At 40.2% G+C, this 23,974-nt stretch overlaps 1 protein-coding gene across 2 annotated transcripts in view; it reads left to right on the plus strand.

The window, feature by feature from the left end:
* SOBP (sine oculis binding protein homolog) overlaps positions 1-23,974 on the plus strand; it is a 149,249-nt gene that overhangs the window by 33,318 nt on the left and 91,957 nt on the right. For both annotated transcript variants that reach the window (XM_053590482.1, XM_053590483.1), the window contains exon 4: positions 8,926-9,077. In XM_053590482.1, coding sequence (XP_053446457.1) covers positions 8,926-9,077 — 152 coding nt within the window. The remainder of the gene's footprint in view (positions 1-8,925; positions 9,078-23,974) is intronic.

Consider the following 23,974-nt stretch of genomic DNA (forward strand, 5'->3'; position numbering starts at 1 on the left):
GGTCAGACTAACAGGTGTTTGTCAGCACATCCAGCACTGGCCTCATGGCTGCAGGCCTTGTCTTTCTGCTGGCCTTGTCTTTCTACCCAGTGTGGACAAAGGAGGCTCCTGGCAACCAAGGGTCTGGTTCTGGGCAAAAGAAGAGAAACCTTCCTGATAATTAATGACCCACATGGAAATGCTTATGCCTCAGTGCTAAAATAGGGCAGTGGAGCAGCACCATCCAGGGAGACTTCCTTAGAAGTCCAGTCTTGGGAAATTTTCTATGAAAAGACATGTCCATAGTCAAATGGGAAATAAACTTGGCACATTCTATACCTATCTGCCTCTTGAAGATTCTTAATTATGCACTGGCAGAACCAAAATGTCTTACAGTAAAAAACCTGTTGTTTAACTTTGTTTTGCTTGGTGATATCCACAGATATTTAACCATGGAAGTCTTTTTAAAAATAATATCCATGGTCTTTTTAAGAAATTGAGGGCATGGTGGCACACCTGTAATCTCAGCCACTTGGGAGGCTGAGGCAGGAGGATTGTTTGGTCCCAGGGCAATATAGCGAGACCTTATCTCAAAAACAAACAAACAAAACAAACACCCTCTCGTAAGCATCCATTTAAGTAAGATTAGTGTTCTGTGGGATGTGCTTTGGGGAATGTCATATACAGGACTCTAGGTTTCCTTTACTCTGAAGTGTTCTATCTTTTCCTTTTCCTAACCCAGTTTCTTTGAGTGCATAGAAAAGATAGATTCTCTACAGCACGTACTGAGAAACAGAGGTGAGGCTGTCAGAGAGACTTAGGAGAAGCCCCTTCACTGGCAAATCAGTGAAATTATGGGGGGATACTGAAATTAACATCAGGGAGCCGGAGGCATGTGTACTTGGCAGTGTCTTGTTAAAGAATCTGAGTTCAGTATGGTATTCAAGAAATAATTACTGTTTTGTAACTTCATGGGTTTCTCCTTTTATTTTCCTTCTTTGTTTGAGTGCTGGGAAAACAAATGAGGAAAGGACCCTGGCTCTGGATGTAAGGCAACTTCATTTTGTTTGAGTTTGACTCCAGAGTCCATTTCCACAAAGATGAGAAACACAGGCAGATGAACTCTGAAATTTCAGTTCTTTCTGGGTCAGCTGCGTTATCTTTTGACTCTCATTCTTGAGTCTGTCCTTGTTTCCTTTCCCTTGTCGCCCTGTAGGTTCAGGACTTCGTTCCTTTTCCCCTGTAGCTGCCATTGGTTTGTCCATTTATCCTCATTCAGCCTAGCCTGTGCAAGGCTGTGTGCTCGGGGCTGACCACACAGTGCTGACTGAGGTGTGGATGCTGCTCACACGGCACATTCTGAGGCTTCTTGGTGTGGAGTGGGATTCTAATCTTTCTGAATTCTGATCCATCCTGCTGGAATAACATTTTTCAACACATCTCTGATCCTGTTGTGTCCTACTGAGGAACATTCAAACAAGCTTCTTATTCCCTGAGGAATAAAGATGAGATTCCTTCCCATAGCAAAGTGACCTCCAAGAGACTTCTCGTTCGAGTCCCATTGGCTCCAGCTAAGACTTTTCCTTTCACATCTCTTGGTCAACTGGATTACTGGTGGATCCATGACCCCCCCCCCCCCAGCCTGTCGGCTACTCCGTGGCTCCTGCAGTACCTCTGTCCTCTCTTGCCTTCACTTGAACTCTTTCCCTGTCCATATCCTTCAAGACACAACTCAGATGCTTTGCTGGCTCTAATATCTCTCTGAACCTCTGTTACTGCATCTGTGTGTCAGGTGATGAACCAGACACCTCTCTGCCTTTTCTCTCTCTAGCAGGCCCTGCCCTATCCGACTTGGCATCCTTGACCAGTAACCCATCCCAGGGACCTGCCTGTAAATGCTTAATTCTTTCTGGAATCACATTCTTTATATCTATGTCTGTCTATATAATAAGTATATAAATAAGTAAAAATTGGCTAGAAAAGTTCCATTAGAATATTGAAAATTAATTTTAAGGTCTATCATTTTCTGTAATTTTGTGCAATATGTGCTCATTCAGAACCAAATTTTAGTTTATGTATGGAGATTTGGATTTTATTTTGGAGTTAAGTACTACTCTATTTAAAGAGGTATGGACTATTTAAACTCTGGAAATTATTTCCTTTCTATTTTCAAAAGAAAATTAGGGATAATTTTAGGTACTACAAAGACTCGTATAGTTGTATGGGCCTCTATCATTTAATTGCATCTATCCTTTTAATGAGAATTAAGTGCAATAAAATTTTATTACTTCAGACTCTACTATTAAGGAATTCTTGAGAGTTCAGTTACCAAGGTGGCAGATATTTTCAGTTGCTACTCTGATACTTTAAAAAAAGCAAACTTTTCAGGCACTTAGGAAGATCTACCTCGTATGGATAGTTAATATAATAATTACAAAGAATTCCCATCTATTAATTATAGAATTCCTGGCAGTGCAGTAATGTATTTGGCCACATCTTGTCAACTACTAATTCAAGTTAAATAATTAAAAAAAAAACTGTCAGTAAGGCTTTTATTAAATCTAATGGCTTTACTCTCAAATAATTTGAGATAGTGAAATTTAACCAGTTACTGGGTTGTTCTTTGTATTCAAGGATAGTGGTTCTACCTGTGGGGATACGATTGAAGAGACTGGTCCTTGGTCACCTGGCCTCTTCAGATTGCATACAGCAGACCCCTACCCTTTTCTTGCATCTCTAATTGCATTATTTCTAAAGAAGACTCACTTGCTTACAGAATGTGCAGTGCCTGTGGCTCAGTGAGCAGGGCGCCGGCCCCATATATCGAGGGTGGCGCGTTCAAACTCGGCCCCGGCCAAACTGCAACAAAAAAATAGCCGGGCGTTGTGGTGGGCGCCTGTAGTCCCAGCTACTCGGGAGGCTGAGGCAGGAGAATCGCCTAGGCCCAGGAGTTGGAGGTTGCTGTGAGCTGTGTGACGCCACGGCACTCTACCGAGGGCAATAAAGTAAAACTCTGCCTCTACAAAAAAAAAAAAAAAGAAAAAAGATTTTCTCATATTTGATCCTCATCATGGCTACAGTTAGGATGGGCATCACTGTCCCTTGAGTGACTTACTCACGTCACACAACTAGAAGGGGCCGTGTTAGCACTCTCACCAGCGGCCTGTGTCTCCATCTCTCTGTATTTCAGCACACTTATCTTTCAAATAATAGCAACTTAGGCTTGCAAAGCAATGTACATCTCCTACCTAATTATTTTTTTTTTAAAGTCATCTTCTTGAGATTGTTCTGTAGTGGAACTGGCTGTGACTTTTCTCTTCTAGCAGTCCCTGGCAATATGCCATTCTTCCCTGCCTCCTTCAACATCTGTGGTGGTTAATATTCACACATAAAAGACACTCTGAAAAGACTGGACATGAGATACAGGTTTTCTCCTGTCCACTCTGCCTTCATTTGTCCATCCTCAACGTGCTCTAGCTACAGGCTCAAGGCTAAATATTAGCTCGGTCATGTGTCCTATCTCTGATTTGTGCCCTGAACCTTTCTCAGTGCAACCCTATCCTCAGCCCTCTCCCTCATGAACTGTGAAAACTTGTTCTTTAGAAAGAATCACTCAGGGAATTTGTATTTTAATGAGATATAGGAAATGTTTAGCCAAGAAATTCAGTCCTCACATGGCAGGATTTAATCTTAGTGAGCAGCTGGAGAACAAAGTTTCTGAAGCCAGGATATTCTTATCGGCACCCGGGAAATTACAGAGGTAGGGGGCCTCTTCACCCACATGGGAAGCCAGTCTTACTCACGTCCTGCGGTGATCCCCCTTCTTAAACTACACAAGGCTGGCAGGAGTATTGCTTGCCAGTGGGTAGAATAGCTATTTCCTCAGATCTAAGTTTCACTGGTTCTGTCTTACCATTTAATGTCCAAGTAGCACTTGCTAGTCCGAGTTTAGACAGAAGGTTTGTAGCACATCCATGCCTCATGGTCATAGAGAAGTAAAGGCTTGCATGACCTTTAAAAAGTTAAAGGCCTTTTTAAAAGATCCATCAACAAATATTAACACTTCAGCTGTCTCCACAAAGACTTTTTGACCCTTTTTGATCCATTTTCTTTGTCTATTGGTGTGTCACTGAGCAGTGTGCTGCATACATAGCAGAATCTGTGATGGCTTAACATCTTTTTTGTGGAGGGAAGTCTGTGTGGATGGTGTAAATCTTGCATGATTGGAAAATCCATGGTCTCCCAGGTGTAGTGGTGAAGAGCTTGGGTTCTGGAGTCAGATGGCCAGGTCTTCACTTAGGCTTTCGTGTGTATTCAGTGTGAGATTTGGGGCAAATTACTTAACCACTAAATTCATTTTCCCCATCTGTACAACAGAGAATGTTGGGATCTGCCTGGTTGTTAGTGGTGGTGAGTAAGATTAAATAATTTTGAAATGAACCACTCACTGTGCCTGGCACCTACTAAGTTCTGAATAGTGGTTAGCTGTGATTATTTTTCTTTTGGCTTAATGGTACAGGTTTTTTCTGGGTTTCCTTGTACGTTCACTTCTAGAACATAGGGAGTTACACGAAAACTATGAAGGACTCTGTAGGGACCTAAACTTGTGTTGCCTTCTAGTCTGTGGAATTGAATTATTGCAAGAAATTCATTTCTTTGCAGAAGGAATGTGAAGAAAGTAAACTTTAACTTTACTTTCCTGCTTGACTTCTAGGCCATCTCTTTGTTCTGTTCTTAAATATAGCTGTTCCAGCCAGTGGGTTGACCCAGAACTGTTCATGCTATACTTTTATTTCATGGCATTGGGAATACACAGGAGTCTCCTCAGACTGCCTTGCAAATTGTCTTAAATATAATTCGAGTTTCGAAATGATTAGCTGTATGTGTGCATTCTAGGGACAATTGGAGAAGATAAATGCCACTAGAAAATACTTTCAGAATTTCCCCTCAGTCTGGGTCTCCGATGGAAATTACAAAGGGATGGCAAATCTATAGTTTAATTGCTTGGGGTCTGTTAGGCCCTCTTGATTTTCCTTGAGCTCTGGTCAGGTAAGCTAGTATGTATGTTTATAACCAATTCAAATGCCCCAAGAAGATCACTGACCAATGGCTCTCCTATTTTTAAAAAATCACCAGATAAGGCCAGTTTTTCAAACAGCTTCACCAGAGCATTCCAGAAATGCTTGATCTCATACTTCTCTGCACTACAAAATAAATAAATATAACTTTGATTTCATCTTAGAGTAATTAATCTGAACTTCCCCTTCTGGGATATAAAGTAGAAAAATGGTCTATAACTCTTTGAACATTAGATTCAAAAGAAAATGCACTAAATATTCTGCTTAATTAAAAGCCTAAAGAGATGGTACAAAATTTTAATGATTAATTGGAACATGCATATTTTGACTGATATATATTTATATAATTTTATAATACGAAAATTTTATATGTTATACAAACTGTCTGCTTTGGGAATATGATTTAATACTATAAACATTTTGTACTTTGTTGGTGCATGGTTCATTATGAAAAATACACAGCCTAATGGCTGTAAGATATTGTAATACATAAATTTGTTATGTGATTCTTCTTTGACATAATCGCATGTCTTTAATGGCATGAACCTTTAGCCTAAACATAAGATGGGCAATCAGGTGTTCCCTAGTTTGAAAAATATATTTTAAAGCAGATAAAGTTAGAAAAGTTAAAGTGCTGGCACCTTCTATTTTGCCATGCACGTCATTTTCAGTTTTCATTAAAAAAAAAAAAATAGATATGGTTGTTGAACTGAACCAATCCCTTTGGCTTAAAGCACTTAAGAAAAGTTCACTTTTTTACTTTTTAGGATGGTGACACCATTTCATGTCTAGTGGCAGGATTTTAAACTATGTTTTGGCCGAAAAAATTAATTCAGATAATCACAGTTTCTTAAGCATAATATTAAGTTTTTTTAGTTTCTTAAATGTAATATTCATATCAATGATTTTCCTAAGTCTGGAATACCTGGGATATCTGAAAATGTTCTCTTGAGTTTTTGGAATAACCCGCCTTATCAGACTCATCTTTGGATAACTGATAATAGTTTGGTGACAGAAAAGGAGAAACCTGATGGAAGTTTTCCAAAGTGTTTGCCTTTATGAAACGGAATTTTATGAAAAATGGATGGGTATGTTGATTCATTTAACAGGACAGATGCTAACCACTATTCTAAGAGTTTTCTGACTGCCAGACACGGAACAACAATGCATAATTTCTTTGGTCTTCTCATATTATTACTTTGTAGTAAGAATGGTTTATAAATAATCTGTTTTAAAATTCTACTTTTTTGTTTATTTGTTAGGTCTATTATAAGCAAGTGTCCTTCCCTCTCTTTAAAAAATGGCAAGTGAGTCTGTCTGGTGATGATGGAATGAAGCTTGAGAGAGACATGGGCCTACCCTTTGGCCCCAACCATCATTCCTCCAGGCCAGGCCGAGTGCCATGCTAAGCCCCTGGTCTTGTTATAGTTTTGCTGTACAGCCTTTCTCATCTCATTGTTGGTCTAGTATAGTTAAAAATCTAGGAATTAAAAAATCTTATGTTTTGTTTTCCAAACCAAACTATTTGAAGGAAGAAACAAGGGGAGCTTAATGCATATTCTAAGTGGCTTCGTGGGAAGTGGGGTCTCCTCATTAAGCTGTGAGGCCAAGTGATTTCCCCCATAAAACTTTTTTCTTTACAGATTTCACCAGAATCAAGCTTATCGTCCACGGATCCCTTGTGAGAATTCTGCTGTACCATCTTCTTTTTTCCAGGAATTTAAGATTTTAAAACATCTTATTGATTGGGAAAAATACAAACTATTAGGGCTAGTTAGTGTAGTAATGACAGATGAGTGTTTTAAAAACATGCTATTTCTAATGTAATTTAAGAAAACTCCTTCATACTGTCAGGTAAATTATGGAGCTTTGTTAATTCTTCATACCATGTAAAATGTCGTAGACAGATGCCACATTAGAAATTATGCAAAATATAAATAAAAGCTTTCTTTCAATAGAACAAATTATTAAATACAGGTAAACATTTGTTCATATTATGATTTCATTTCAAGAAAGTTATGTTATCAAAATTGTTTGGCTAACATCAGAGTTCATTTTTTACAGTCTCATTGGACAATTAACAATAGATCACAATATTATATAGTATGTGATATAGAAAAGGTCACTAAAATGACAATATTTATCCCATTAAGGTAAATAAAATGTTGCATGTAATGCTACCCAAGGAAAAAAAGCTGCCTCACTGCACTACAAATTAGTTTGCTTCTAATTTTGCAGGCTGATGACCACACTGACTCAAATCAAATCTTTTCCCTGGAAATGGAATGATTGCATGACAGACTTTGTGAATCATGACTATGTCAACAACTTATGGACCAGGCCTTGATTAGCAATTAGTCTTTGGGGGATTTTATTTAGAAATCAGAGAATACTGTATAAGAGCTTGTTGGGAATTTTGTGATTACCATTCACCTCTGGAGTATGAATATAGGTTAGTACAAAAAATTCCATAAAGGAAGAAGAGATGTGGCAGTCAGTCTCACACACACACGTAGTCAGTTGGGAAGTTAGAGAAAACTCAAGATAGAACAGAAGCCTCTAGGAAGCAGCACGGAAATATTTCTTAGGCTTTTACTTAGTTTCCTTTTATTTTTCTCCCTCACCCTGCCCTCAAAAGAGGCCAACATTGCCTAAACTTCAATTATTGGAATATCACCATCATAATTTTTGTCATAACTTTTACTATAAATTTTGTAATAACTCTTACTATGATTTACTCAGTGTACTTTACTAAGCGACTCACTTTAAAAGCCTATCTCTGTTTTCAGCAGTAGTATTTATGATATCATGGGCTCCTTGTGCTAGTTACATTTGTTTTCTTCTTATACAAAGGAAAAGAAATGCAGCATTTTAAATAGTGGAAATATTTGCATACCACCTAAAATCATTCTGAGCATCCCCATGAGGTGACTAATGGGTCATCCAGGAGCTGGTAAGACCACCTGGCTGGCCAAGAAATATCTGATAACCCCATTACTATCTCTCCATCCCAGGCCTATGAGCTATATCATAAGGAAAATCTAAATCAGGCCTGCCTTTCCCTGAGCACAGCAGTGCTGGAGGGTGGTGTTGCTGGAGGCTGCTCAGTGAGCCAGACTTGTCCCTTTCCATTGCCAGAACCTGGCCACTCACATCTTGCCTTTTATGACTAAACACATTGCTTGGGAATCACTGTATTATAAGAGTAGTCAACAACCCGTATCACTTAACAGTAATAGGGAACTTGTGGTGGTTGAGCCTGGTCCCTGACTGTTGAGGTTCACATGAGGCCATCACATTTGTAGGTAGGTTATCACCCCTACAGATTGTCCTGCCCAAGCCAAGTATTGTAGGCTCTCAGCCTTTGAAAAAAGTGGTCATTTTACAAGCTTTATTATCCTGTTTCCCCGAAAATAAGACAGTGTCTTATTTTAAGGTGTGCTCCCAAAGATGCGCTAGGTCTTATTTTCAGGGGACGTCTTATCTTTCCTGTAAGTAGGTCTTATTTTTGGTGGATGTCTTATTTTTGGGGAAACAGGGTAGTACTGGGACAGGTTTTACCAGGCAGATTAAGCACTTTTACCAGGTTAAGAAGGCCTAGGAGTCCTGGAGGCTCTGAAGTCATGCTCTGGTTTATTAAGGAAATGTCTTTTGGAAACTTAGGAGCAAAAAAAAAAAAAAGAGAGAGAGAATAAGCAAAAAGCACTGAGCCTTCCCCGCCCAGAGCTGGCTATCCTACTCAGTCAGAACACGGTGAGGCCCAGAAACTAAACTCAGACTCCAGTAGCTCTGTCGGGTTCAGGGTGTGTCTAAGTTTGAAGGGATGTTTGCTTCTGATATGAACATTTTTCTTATACTTTTGTTATAGAAGATGATGTGTCAAATGTACAAATAATGTGTGCCTGGTGCCAGAAAGTGGGAATCAAGCGCTATTCCCTGAGTATGGGAAGTGAGGTGAAAAGCTTCTGCAGCGAGAAGTGCTTTGCGGCCTGCCGGCGAGCCTACTTCAAGAGAAACAAGGTAAGAGCTCGGGGGAGAGAGGCGGCCTGCGCAGGCCTCGCCAGCCCGCACGCACACGCGCCTCGTAGCCTCTAGTGCAAAACACTGTGCACCTTTTTCTATTATAATTTTATTCTTTCTGTTTTGTCTGTTCCCTTTCTCTGTCATGCTTAACCTTTTGGAATAAGGAATCCCCTTCTCATGTGTTTCTCTTGGCTTGGCATTAGAATTCTGAGAGGCTGAATGACTCTGCTGAGGACACTGTGATCACAGCTGGTATTCTCATTGACAGTGTCTTTCCAGCAGGAGAGGGCACAGACTAGACCATGAAAGATGAGTGGTAGAGATTTCTTACGAAAGCCGAGAAACAAGCCGCAGAAGCATGGCCAGAAAGCTTTAGTCCACTCAGTTTAATCCTTGTTCCCAGGGGGAATATTGCTCTTTCCAAAATCTGACCCACAAATTCTAGGCAAGAAAAATGTCAAGTCTCTCTTGACACTTGTGTTAAAGTTGATTGATATTGAGAAAAAGTGAAATGATGGATACGTGAACCAAAATTGCTCACACAGCCAAGCATTTGTGAGAAGCATGGTGGGTAAACACAGGAACAGCCTTTTTAAATTTTTTAAAAAAAGACATCCCAGGTCTGAAAATGTCCTTTTACGAGAGTATTAGCCATCGTTGATGGGAAATAGAATGCATGATGTTTTTACAATCTCTCTCACACACACACACACACACACACACACACACACGTACTTCCTATCTTAATCCTTAAAGAATGGCTTATAGCCTTTTGCCACCAAGTACTGAGGTAAATTTTTGGTCCTTGATGATTTTCCATTGATCTGTAAAGCTTCCTTGATTTATAAAATCATCTACATTTTGCTAGGCATTTCCATGTCTATAATATAAGATCAAAATCTGTTTGTTCTCGAAGCAAACAATTATTATTTTTTAAAAAGTTTGATATTTACAGTTCTGAAATGTAATCATGGGCTCACTGCATTGGAGGAAGCATTGTTGCAGCAAACTATCTCTTGCAAATTTGGGTCACATTCATTCTGCCAAAAAACATACTGCCAACGAATTAGGCTGCAGAATTCAGCAGGGTGGAGTTTTAGTAGCAATCTCTAAGAATTAGGCTCATAATCTTCACTGGAACAGAGAGGCAAGTAAGGAAATTGTTTGGAATTCTTTTGGGACGGTTAGTGGTGGAGTTCACTTTCCCTTGGGAGGGGCTTGTGAGGCTGGGGAGGAGGGTGGGAAGAAAGACGCATGGGAGACACATTTTGTTTTAATATAGGGGGATTAAAATGATCTCTGAGACCCTGGGGCTCCCATTTTGAATGCTGAGCACTGGGGTAACAATCCCAGGAGTGGGCCTAGTGCTTTCTTCTTCAAAGCCCTACTTACCACAACAAAATACTTTGCATTCCATCCTGGAAGATGGCTATAGAACAGAGCTTTTTGTCTTTCTATATAATTCGGAGGGGTTATGGGCCCGAATCTTGATGGGCTGCCTGTAGTGAATAAAATCAAGCAAGATGGATTTGTCACAATCCAAGTGACACTTGCTACACTTTGCAAACCGGTTTTACTTTGTAGTAAGCCTTTGAAGAAAGGCACCTGATCCCGTTTGGAGAAACAGTCCAGATTATGGTATCCTTTATATCATTATCAAGTTTAAGTTCAAACTGGATTTAAACTTCCATAGCATATATTTTTGAAAAACAGATAACTGGGAGCCAAGATAAGAATTAGTATTTGGAGTATTTACAGTAGGTAAAATCAGAAGTGGGAGGAGGATCGTCAGGAGTTATTGGGGTGGGTCTTTGTACATCTTGCAGAACCTTGGAGTGGCAGTGGTTTGGTGGTTAGGGACTGCCAGCTGATCTTAGTAGTCTGTTAGCGTGCATACAATACCTTTCTTCTCTGCAATCTTCCCCCTTATTTACATATCCCAAAGCTCTGCCATGCTATACCTTCTTGCTTTTTTCAAATAGAAAAAAAGAAACTGGTAACATCACCTGCTGGATTCTTTTTTTTTTTAAGAGTGTTATCTCTGTAACAATATTATATGATATTACAATAAACATGTATAGCTGCTGCATTTCTGTAAACTGATAGGATTTTGTGGTCATTTCATGTAGGGCTTGGGTTTCCTAATGGATTGTATTAGATACCAGTCTCCATCCTGCCATTTCTAAGAACCGCTATTCTATAATAAATCCCTAGGTGTTCCCCACCAGAAATAATAGCAAATTGCTGCTTCTCTTCTTGTGTCAGTTAACAAAGTTCTTAGTCCTCATTATTAAAATTGTGGACTTCCTTAATCTTATCGAAAAAGGGGCAAAATTCTTCCCCTTCTTATGTGACAGTTTTTCTGTCTAAATTCTACACTTTATAATATTGAGAACAGAGTGAATAATCTGTGTGTGCAGAACAGAATTTTGCCTTAGGTATATAGTGTAGATTTTTAAAAAAAACATAAAATTAACTATGCTGTAAATTATCCTTTATAATGACAGCCCCTTCTTGCTAGATGGCATGCTGGGATCTAAAAATGGTCTCTGAGTTGAACTCAAATTGCATGCATAACTTTACAAAGAAAAATCTTAGTAGAAAAGGTAGCTAATTAGGAGCAGTATTCAGCTGACCTCTGTTTTGTGTCTGAGCAACACCTGCATTTGTGAATGTAAATTGGACAGCTGTGCCTATGGTCCTGAGCTTTCCTCTTCACAAACGCTTAGGTATAGAGGCAGGAATTGATTTGCTGCTAAAAATAAGGAAAAAATAGACCCACTCTCAAAATGATGCCCCTAGAAAATGGGCTTTTCAAATTTTGTTTGCTTCTCAAATGTTCGTTTCTCTTTGGGTCTGTCTGTCTGTTTAATGGGAAGGGGGTGGTGGTGAAAATGTCACATATATCCAAACTCTGTCACTATGCAGTAAGGTGGGATGGATTGTAGCTAAGTTAACCCTTGATAGCATGTAGGTTATATGTTTTTCTTTTTTTTGAGACAGAGTCTTATTATGTTGCCCTTGGTAGAGTGCTATGGTGTCACAGCTCACAGCAACCTCCAACTCTTGGGCTTAAGCGATTCTCTTGCCTCAGCCTCCCAAGTAGCTGGGACTATAGGTGCCTGCCACAATGCCCAGCTATTTTTTGTTGTAGTTGTCATTGTTGTTTAGCTGGCCCGGGTCAAGTTCGAACCTGCCACCCTCCGTGTATGTGGCTGGTGCCGTAACCACTGTGCTACGGGCGTTGGGCCTAGGTTATATGTTTTAACTGAATTTAAAATTTTATTTGAAGAGTTATTTGGATTGCTACAGATGTATAAGCCCCCAAATGTTTCTGTTAATAAACACTGCTGGGAGAGCACCATGAATCACAGCTATATTCACTTAAGGAATCTACTAGTTTACACATTTCAGGATGTTGGCTCTAAGAAGTGTATAGTGTTAATTCATAGTATATTTTGTAGAACTCTTATTCTAAAAGGCTCAATTGCTGGCTCAAAAGTTTTTGAAACAGGGGGTAAGAAAAATACTTATGTAGTCAGTGGGTATTGGATGAATAAGAGATATCAATCTCATTGGTTGATGCCCCAGAGACTGTTCAGCCTGCTAATGGCTCACACTTTTCCCAGCCCCCTTTTGGACTTGAGAACACTTCTAGCCTAGTGATTCACCCAGGAGTTGGAAAGTTGTAGAGACTCCTTAGTGGTTTTGCACTGTTGTACATTTAGTCCAACTTGCCAATACCAGTTTTACTTTGCAAAATAATAGACACTTAAAAATACTCTTTTCTAAGGGAGTAATACCTTGTAACCATTCTCTCTAGAAAGGAATGTAACAAACAAGACCACAAATAGTAGTCATTTCTAAAATAGCCTGAGTTTGATCTTTTTCCTTGGAAAATTAACTTGGGAAATATCCTGTTGTGTAAATTAATATCCAAATATTGAGCAGGACATAAAAACGAAAGCCAAATGGCCAAGGCAGACAATGTAAAGAGTGATTGTTCATTTTTCTTTTTCTTTTCTTTATTATTATTATTATTTTTTTTTTTTGAGACAGAGTCTCAAGCTGTTTGTTGCCCTTGGTAGAGTGTTGTGGTGTCAGCTCACAGCAACCTCAAACTCTTGGGCTTAAGTGATTCTCTTGCCTCATCCTCCCAAGTAGCTGGGACTACAAGCGCCTGCCACAACGCCCAGCTATTTTTTGGTTATAGTTGTTATTGTTGTTTGGCAGGCCCAGGCTGGATTCAAGCCCTCCAGTTCTGGTGTATGTGGCTGGTGCCCTAGCCACTGAGCTACAGGCACTGAGCCTGCTTATTTTTCTTGTTTGGATCTCAAGTTTATAGTGTTCCTTATGGATTAACAGCATTGATAATTTAGGAATAAACACAAATTCCTAAGAGCACCAAAGTTTTGCTTCCTTGTTCTAGTTTTTCCATAATTTAAAACAGGAACAGATGGAACTACTTCTTCAATATTATACTGTTACTGTTTTCCCAGCAGGTCACAGTGAGAAGAAATCAACATGGATTACTAATAAGGATAAGGATGCATTAAAAAGAAAACATTAAATAGCTGGAAACAACGTTTGCAAATTCCGTTAAGATTTCCCAGCAATCATTACAATAGTAACATAAATATTCAAGAAGGGGAATACACATATCATATAATAAGCATTTCTTTTACTGTCAAGTTATATCCCTGGATATGCAACGATCTCTTCTTAGAAGAGATTTCTTTTGGAAGAACCCATCTCTAATTAGCATTTAACATCATGTTACTTGGAGTTATATTTTATTTAGACATAGACTATTTGTCTTTTTATTAAACTTGAATATATCCTGGGAAGGATTTCTTGATTTCAGACTTAATTACAGAAATTGATAGTACAGCAGAAATGTGTAACAATTGCCCTGTTAAGCTAGTTATTAACCTGTCTACTCTTTTTCCTTTAAACACCTGCAAGATTTAATTTGCAAAATGGCTGTCATTCATGAAGATTTGAAGAAGGGCATTAAAAATCACATGCAATTTATGTCCCTTGACTACCTGAAGCTCAGGCCACAGACTTCCTCTTGCCATTTGCTTGCAAGTATCCTTTGTCCACAAGTAAATGCGCCCAGAAAGCCCCAGGATTTTGCCTGTGGATTCTCCTTGTTTTTGTCAGGCACCAGTGAGTCTCTTGGATCTGCCTACCGCACCCTGGCCTGCAGGATGATTATTGCGGTTCTGCAGTGTCCCTTGGTGCTGTGCTGTAAGCCTGCCGGATACCTAGCTTGTCAGGTGGCCTCCTCCTCCCAGGGTTTTGTCTGTAGGCCAGCAGCTCAGTCCCCTTTTGGTCATAGCAAACAGGGGTGTCCTCAGGAAGCGCTGGGGAAAAAAACAACAAACCCCACTGTTTTCTTGTTCTCTTGTATTTTGAAAGATGGAATGGAATATTGATGAGCAACCACAAATGTGAGCATGTAAGAAGCAAAAGCAGAGAAAGGGGAAAATGGAAGCCCTTGGAAATGCATTTTCCCTCAGGGAAAGCTGGCAAGCATTTTAGGGCAAAGGTTCTGCAGATGGGATGGGGCACAATGCCCTAGAAAGCAATCAGAAGCTTGGGGTGGGGGAGGCACATGATCTTCGTGTTTACCAAAATACTCGAAAACCACTTGAGAAACACTGGTCTAAGGGATATCTGGAACACAAACAGGAATGGACCTCGTAGGTTCATACTGAAAGAAAGGAATTGCTAACATTTGTAGTTTTTAATGGGCTGCATTTCAGGAGATTGCGGAGGAAACAGAAAAATTCTAACCTATTACCCAGAATGGACGTTGATTTCTGGATAACATTAAATAGTTTTGATTAAACGTGAAGAGATGATCAGAACTCTAAATGGCTTCAAACCCTTCACCATTTCTTTTCAGTGAACTGAAGGAAGAGAGGGGGATTTTTCACAAATCTGAAGCCAGTCGCCTAGGGATCAATACCCAGGGCTATTGGCACATGTTAATTTTCAGACACAGTAAATCTCTGGCCATCCTTCTGTTGATAGCTAATGCTATTCCCTTAAATCAAGTTTTTCTCATCTGAACTGCCAGTAATTATCCAATCCATCTAAAAGGCACGCTCCCTTTTAACATTAACCACAGCATCAGATTGCATCAGCCTCATTGTGTTCTGGTGACTGCTGCTGCTGGGTGATGAATGTGCGTGTTTGGAGTTCATAGTCCCACTGTCTGTTTGGGCAGTGGGCAGTTCAGTGAAACAAATGATCAGGAAGGGATCTATTTATTTGGAACGTACATTCCCCTTATCGATCCAGTCACTTGCCTCGCCAAGTTTCTCACCTTGCCACTAACAGTGCTCAGCTTTATCTGAAGAATGAGCATTTAAAGAATTATCTCATGGGTCATTTTGATGTGCTTTCCCATCATGGGCTGCATTCAGCACAGAGTTCCTCTTTGTGCCTGACTTAAAAAAGGAAGATGCCATGGGACCTTATTAATAAAAAGCAGAGGAGGGAGAAGATTCTAAGAGTAATTGGTGATCTGTCTGGAAAAACCAAGAGAGAATGATTATGCATTTTCCTGGGATCGTAGTTATATTCTGTTCATTCAAATGTTCTGTTAAAAATGTTAAATATCTAAGCGCATCCGTAAGAGGGCAAGTAGTTGCTTCAAGATATTTTAAGGTTGATGGATTTAATCCAGAATTTCTCTTATTCATGTTTGCAATATCTGGTCACAAAACCTAGTATACTCAAGAGAGCCATAAATGGGAGAGCCAAGCTATAGGCATTCCTCTGGTTATTTTTACTTTTTCTCCCTTTCAGTACCTCTGGATAGCTTTTGTACACACAAGCACACTTGTGAACTGGGCGAGCCGGGTGTAATTCTTTGTTCCTTGGGCTCTTTGCTTTTCGTTCGTATTATCACAGATTAGGATGGAATAAAGAAAATCTTGCTGCAGATGGCTTCTTAATTTCTGCTCCAGCAGTTCAGACTGAAAGTAGGAAATTCCCTGTATTACAGTCCACTCTTGGGGTGGCTGTGCACACAGTGGAATCTAATGGCTACTGACAGACTGCCTTCGGAGGTTACAAGCATCAGGCTGGTGCATTCTCTGTAAACACAGGCTGTGGGCCAGAGCTGGGCACTACTACAAGCCCTCGAAGGCAGATCAATGGTTTAATGAATCCGTAAAGAAGCTTGGGCTCTGCTGCGATTTACTGAGCACTCTAGATAAATGAAACTCCTGTAGTCTTTAACAAAGACAGAGATAATCAATGGAAGTCAATCTCCAGTAATCGCATCCTCCCAGAATTTGTGTTGTCTTATTGCTACCAGAGGGTTAGTCAGATTCAGACTCTGAGGCTCACTCTGTGTGATTTACTTGATGTTGAGAGCTGAATTTGTTTTTTTACAAGTGATGAGATTAAATGCAAGAATTATATTCGTTTTTAAAATCTAGTGTCTTTGTACGTCATTCCCATGATGAAAAGTAAAGAGGGAAATAAAATCCATTCATGATTAAGCCCTGAAAATGTCAAATTGCATAGTGTTGGAGAGCACTGATTAATCCTTCTGTGGTGAAATATTCCTCATTAGTTTGCTCTGGTTAAGGGTTAACCATTCCTATTATAAATTCAGACATTAATGTATTTTCTGCATAATTCATCTTCAAATAGAGGAAAATATAGTTAGTAGATATGAATTTTCTACTTCCAGATGTGCTTTGGAAACACTATAGTGATTTATGAGAGAGTTTTGGAGGAATGAAGGAGAATTCTTTCATGAATATGTTGAAATGTATTTAAAACATTTAACCACTTTTCATTGTGGAAAAATAATTGCCTTGGCTTTGGAATTATTATTTTTCCATAGAAGTGGTAGAACTTATGACATAAATCAAAGATTTTTGCATCCAATCTTAAATGTTTTTTTGAGACAGAGTCTCATTTTGTCACCCTTGGTAGAGTGCTGTGGCGTCATAGCTCATGGTAACCTGAGTCTCTTGGACTTAAGCGATCCTCTTGCCTCAGCCTCCCCTGTAGCTGGGACTACAGGCACCCACTACAAGGCTGGCTGTTTTTAGAGATGGGGTCTCGCTGTTGTTCAGACTGGTCTCAAACTCCTGAGCTCAAGCAATCTACCTGCTTCGGCTTCCCAGACTGCTAGGATTATAGGCATGAGCCACCATACCTTGCAATCTTAAACTTTCTTAATGTTTAACTTTCCTGATTAGCTAATTAGCATTAGAAGCTGGATCCTATCCCAATACTTGCATTTTGGGGGAGGGGGGGTTTATGGGTTATAGGAGTATTGAGGTATTACGACTGCTAGTCTTTTTCACAGCCTTTTGCCAAACATTCCATGATAAAGTGGGGATTTCTATATGGATCCAATAAGTGAAATGGTGTTAGGATGTCCCAAAGGTCACCATATATATATAGGGCAAATGGGAAATTATAGCTAAATGTATCTTTATTGACAAAATACTCAATACAAAATTTTACAAAATATTTACAAAATATTTCTCTAAGTCAGTGGTTCTCAACCTTCCTAATGCCGCAATGTATTTTCATTGTTAAAAAGGGGTTGCGGCCCACAGGTTGAGAACCACTGCTCCATGTGTTGATATAAATATAAAAAAACATAAAAAATATAAAATATAATGAGTTATTAATTTTTCCTATTTATGGCAACCTTTGGGACACCCTGTATATTGTAATCTCTTTTGGCAGAATGATTTCATATTATTTAAAATATGGTGAGCAGATCTATGACTGCACATCTGACTCTTTGTTATAAGAAGAATCGTTCAAGGCCCTGACACTTTCTGTGATCATCTGTAGGATTGTATGTTTCATAAGTTGGAGCAGTCTAAATTGTTAATACCAAAGAAAAAGGGGGATTTGTCTAATAGCAAATAAATGCCTCCCTATAGCTTTTTGTTTGTTTTTAGCCAAGCTTTTAAAAAACCCCAAAGGTTTGTTTTTTATTTATCCATTCATTCTTTTAAAAATAAAATAAAAAGCTATATTGAGCCACTATAATATATTGGGCATGTTTTAGGTTTGGTGGGTACACTATTTCTTTCTTACTTTTTTTTTTTGAGACAGAGTCTCACTTTGTCATCCTTGGTAGAGTGCCATGGCATCATAGCTAACAGCAACTTCAAACTCTTGGGCTTGAGCAGTTCTCTTGTCTCAGCCTCCCAAGTAGCTGGGATTACAGGCACCCACCATAACGCCTGGCTAGTTTTTCTATTTTTAGTAGAGATGGGGTCTCGCTCTTGCTCAGGCTGGTCTGGAACTCCTGAGCTTCAAGCAATCCACACATCTCAGCCTCCCAGACTGCTGGGATTACAGGGATGGGCCACCACACCCGGCCTGGGTACACTATTGAACAAGACAAAAAGTTCCTGTTTTAAAAGACTTACATTCTAGCAGGAAAGATAGATACTACACAAATTTAAAAATATATACGTAATATAGGATAAGGGCTATGAAGAGAAAGCAGAACGGGGGGATGGATAGTGAGGGCGTATTGTTTTATATCTAATAATCACAGAAGTTATTTTTGAGGAGGTGATGTGGGAGTGGGGACAGAAAGAAGTGATGGAGCGACTTGTGTGAGGAGCCTATAGCAGAGAGTCCCAGAGAGGAGAGGAAGTAAGCGAGACATGGAGGTCCCGGGGCAGATGCAGGCTTGGCAGTTTGGAGCCGCAGCAAGGACCAGGTGTCTGGAGTTAGGGGGTCCAGACGGCGAGAGCATGTGGAGGTTGAACAGGTGGTAGCAGTAGCTTCCCTTCTGAGTGTATCAGCAGCTGAAGGATGCTGCTGGGCAGGGTGGGTGATACGATCTGATTTTCACTGTGCTTGGACCTCTGTCAGGGAAATAATACATCTAAGATCCTGTGTGCAAAGGGGAGTTGGAGAATAAGAAACGAAATAGCATTCCCATCAACGTTGGGTGTGTCTGGCAATAGAAAACTTAAAATATCTTATTCACTGAATTATTCATTAGTAGTTATGAAACGTTTCCCAGTAGCAAAAGTGTGTTGAACCAATTTAGTTTTGTTTTTTATTTGTGGTGTGTGTGTGTGTGTGTGTGTGTGTGTGTGTTTGGGGGAGGGGTGTGGGAGGAAAGGAACCAAGTTGGGATGCTGTTGGTTAACCATTCTGACACAGTGATTTTCTTTCTATAGGCCAGATGGGGCTTATCCCAAACCGAGTGGGGCTGTTAAAGCCTCAAAACCCAACTCTTGGGCTGGGAAACCACATGCCTTCTCAAGTACCCACAGGCCTTTCTCAAGGTCTACCCTTTAGGGTAGCATGAGGCTAAGGAGATGGTAACTTAGAAGGGACCATCATGGGTAAAGGAATTATTCTGGAGTCTATTTTATTTTAAGAATAATCATAGTTTGTTGATTACTTATAGGGTTTATCAGGAATTTTAATATAAGTAACAGAAGACCCACCTCAAACTGGTTTAAACAATAAGACATCTTTTTTGAATTTAATTTTATTATTTATTTATTTATTTTTTATTATTAAATCATAGCTGTGTACATTAATGTGATCATGGGGCACCATACACTGGTTTTATAGACCATTTGACATATTTTCATCACACTGGTTAACATAGCCTTCCTGGCATTTTCTTAGTTATTGTGTTAAGACATTTATATTCTACATTTACTAAGTTTCACATGTACCCTTGTAAGATGCACCGCAGGTGTAATCCCACCAATCACCATCCCTCTGCCTATCCTTCCCCCTCCCTAAAGGCATCTTTTTTCTGATGGAGCTACAAAACCCTACACTAGTGTGTACTTTGGGGTAGGTTGGTTCTGCAGCACAGTAGTTTTATCTACTGTGGTCACATTTCTTCCCATCTCCATTCTTCTGTACAGGGTTTTGACCATATTCCAAAGCAAGCTCCCCAGAGGTCATGGGAAGGCTGTAGCAGCAGTCAGGGCTATGTGTGTCCTTGTTCACATGCACAGGAATGAGGGTTCTGTCAAAAAAAAAAAAAGTCTTGGAATTTGTACTCATTGTCTAGGCTTACATTACACACTCACCTGTGATGGGGAACAATGACCAGAGAGAGCAGTGGAATGCTCTGATGCCAGTTGCTAATGCTGGAGTTGAGCTCCCTTTCCTCTAACACTGCACAGGGAAAGTGGCTACAGAATGAAAGTCTGGACTGTTGAAAGAGAGAGGGGTCGGAGTGGTGGCTGGCAGTAGGTGCCAGCAAATGTCTAATAGCGAGAAAGAGAGGTGATCTGATGAGCTTATTTCGTGAGGTTGCATTCTTTTTTTTTTTTTTTTTTGTTTTTGTTTTTGGCCGGGGCTAGGCTTGAACCCGCCACCTGCGGCATATGGGACCAGTGCCCTACTCCTTGAGCCACAGGAGCCGCCCGAGGTTGCATTCTTTACACAGTGAATGTGTCCCGCCTGTTTACTCTTGACATGTGGAAGAAGTAATCTGGAATCAAATGTGGACTGAAAGAGAAAAATGTGGTTAGCATTCATCAGAGGGTCCTTAGATGAACTACCACTTCTTCTGAGGACCAGCTGTTTCCAGAAACCTGATTATTGGCTTTAGTTCCAGAACTGCTGCGCTTACTCTTTCTTTCTGCTCTTTTTGAACTCTAGTACACGAGCTTGCACAGAACTGAAACAAAGGGATTGTGGTTAGCTATTAGATGTCCCCATGAAGGTACAGTTCCCCCAGTGTAGCCAGTGTAGAGTTTCACCATTGGATGTGAAATGGGAGAGGAGAAACAAAGAATATAAAACAAGGGAGGAGAATCCCTTCCTTCCTTCCACACCATTCTGCCATGAGGTGTGGGGAGGCAGATGTTTTGGACCAGATGTGGCTGGGATGAGGCTGTTACCCAGTTAGCCTGCCCACACATCACAGCTACTTTCTTTATGGCTGGAAACTGTCCGTTAAACACAGGGAAAGGGGAGTATTCAAAAGAGTTGTGATTTAGTCTGAGGCTGAATGCATCAATTGCAGGTGGCCAAAGGAGTGGAAGTCTTGAGGGTTGCAACTTTCATAGTTATTAAGTAATCTGTTTATTTATTCAACAAATATTTGTCAAGCAGCTACCATGTGCCAGGTACTGTGCTAGTCATTGGAGTTATAGTGGCCAACAAAAGTCCAGTCTCTGTCCTCATATAGTTTACTATCCAGCGGAGGACAGATATTTACTTATTTAAATAATAGTATAGATGTGAAATTGCCACCGTGACAAGTGTTATGATGGTGTGGGCACAGTGCTGTGAGAGCCTCTGACATGGGGATTAGAATAGAAGATCTGAAAGTTTCCCTGAGTTAAGTGTGCTGGAACTGAATCTGAAGAATGAAGAAGTGTTGAGTAGGGAAATAGGAAAGGAAGAGCTTATTGTGCTGAAAGTCACAGCAGCGTGATTTCAATTCTAGTGTTGATTTGCTCCTTTTTGGCTAATTTCAAGTTCCTTGCAAAGGAATGGAGCTTTGCCTGTGAACAAGAAAATGATTGAACAAATGAAATATTCCCTGGAATGATAACCCCCTTCATCTGTTTGTTTGTAAATTCATTCATTCATTCGTTTATTCATTTCCTTCTACCAACCCTTGGGGATTCATTGCTTGCCTGCTGGCCTTTGCTTGCTCTGATTTCACTTTTCACTCGGGCTCATGGACTGTACAGTTAGCACATTAATGCTAAATCATATCAGAGAGTGTATAGACAGTTTGCAACTCCTGTAAGTAGAAGCATTTTGTAAATACATAATAATAGTATAATAACAGTAATGATAACTGTCAGAGCTTAAGTGTTTCTGATTATCAAATATATTAGAAAAATAATAATGGCAACAGATAAAGGATTGGGTAAAAATACACCTATTTGAGAGAGAAGAAGAGTGTAATTACTGTCTGATGAATGTGGTTGAAAAATAAACGGAATAAGACTTTGTTTTTTTTTCAAATTGTGATTGTACTACCTTTATTTATTTATTTTTTTGAAGCAGAGTCTCACTCTGTTGCCCTGGGTGGAGTGCCGCGGCATCATCATATCTTACAGCAACTTCAAACTCTTGGGCCTAAGAGTTCCTCTTCCCTCAACCTCCTGAGCAGCTGGGGCTGCAGGTGTGTGCCACCATGCCCTGCTAGTTTTTCTATTTTTATAGGGATGGAGTCTCATTCTTTCTCAGGCTGTTCTGGAACTCCTGAGCTCAGGCATCCACTGGCTTCAGCCTCTCAGAGCGCTAGAATTAGCCACCGCGCCCGGCCATGGAATAAGACTTTTTGATGTAAAGAGGCACAGAAAGAGCAGATGTTCATCCCATCACCACCCCTGCATGTGGAGAAGAGATGTAGCTTTGTTATGTGCAGAGAGAACTCCACGGGGCTGTATTAACATTAATGCAAAGACGTTGGAAGTTGGGGTAATGATAAATTCTAGAACAGGAAAATGCTTTTTGACACTCAGGTCCCCAAGGTAAAATGTGATAAAACGGAAACAGAACAGTGTATCTGCTGGCACGATAACAGAGGGTGATTCTCATGGCCCAACGGTGTGGAGGGAAGGAAGGGATTCTCCTCCCTTTTTTGTATTGTTTCAGCCTGCTATCTAATGTTAGTGCCTAGGATCACGATGACAACTCTGTGGAAACGTAGTGACAAACAAACAGGTAAGTAATTCAGGTTTTATCTTCCTGGGCCTTCACTGGGGGCTGTGGACATGGATACTCTAAATGACAGGTGTCTGCATCGCTCTTCAGGATGCTAAATGGACGAGAGGACCCTTATCACCGCTAACTATACCACCTGTACCTGCCTCAGGTGACTGTGAGCCCAGGGTGACCAGTTCAGCTGGAGTCGGCAACTCCCTCTCCAGTTCCAGTAGCTCCTGAAATCGACACATACTGACAGCCACTTCCAAAAGAGGCTGATTTTAAAACTGTGATGAAAATGGCTAACAGCAGGCTGAAGGTTAAAGCAAAAAACTTAAAAACCATAAAATCTGCCTGGAGGCTATTTAAGCAAACTGTTTTAGAGGCACAGATGGTTCATATACCTCTGAGCCAAAAACAAAAAGTAAAAAGGGGACAGTAAAGCTGGCGTGATTAAGCAGACAAGTATGAAAGTTTTATTAGTACTAAAAAGGCATCCTTTAGAAAAGTGAAAAATCTGTCTTAGGAAATTCGGAAGACATGTTAAAGACCAATGAGAAATGGAGAGGTCAGACAGCTGACATTTCAAAAAGCAACTAAAGATAGTGAAGGCACAGTTACATACTGATCGTCCACTGGATATCAGAGGCTGCGCTCTAAGGACATTAGAAAATCGTGTAAGAGAAAGAAGCGGTGTGAGAAGAGCTGGGAGTGGCTCCCTGGTCCTGTATCCGTCTTTGGTGTGGAGGAGTTTTTATAGGGATTTGGTGCAACTTAATTGGTGATCTTAATCGTCAGGGAAAATCAGCTGAAGCAAATTTGAGAAGCTTAAGTGCTATGAATCAGAGGATCCAAAGCATAGGAAGGAAATAAAATATGATGTTGTTGATAGTAATATTAAAAATAGTCAGCATACTCGAGAACTAGGAAATCACTGGAGTGGGAGAGCTTCCAGTCTCTTTGGAGGGTACCCCTTCGTGGTATAGATGCAAGTGTTTTCCTGTGCATGTGAGATCAGTGAGCTTCAGTTAAAAAAATTTTTTTTTCAGACAGTCTCTGTTACCCAAGGTAGAGTGCTTTGCCATCATAGCTCACAGCAACCTCAAGCTCTTTGGCACAAGAGATCCTCTTGCCTCAGCTTCCCAAGTAGCTGGGACTACAGGCACCTGCCACAATGCCCAGGTTATTTTTCTGTTTTTAGTAGGACAGGGTCTTGCTCTTGCTTAGGCTGG

The sequence above is a fragment of the Nycticebus coucang genome, chromosome 5, assembly GCF_027406575.1.
Source record: "Nycticebus coucang isolate mNycCou1 chromosome 5, mNycCou1.pri, whole genome shotgun sequence".
In the NCBI taxonomy this organism is placed as follows: Eukaryota; Metazoa; Chordata; class Mammalia; order Primates; family Lorisidae; genus Nycticebus; species Nycticebus coucang.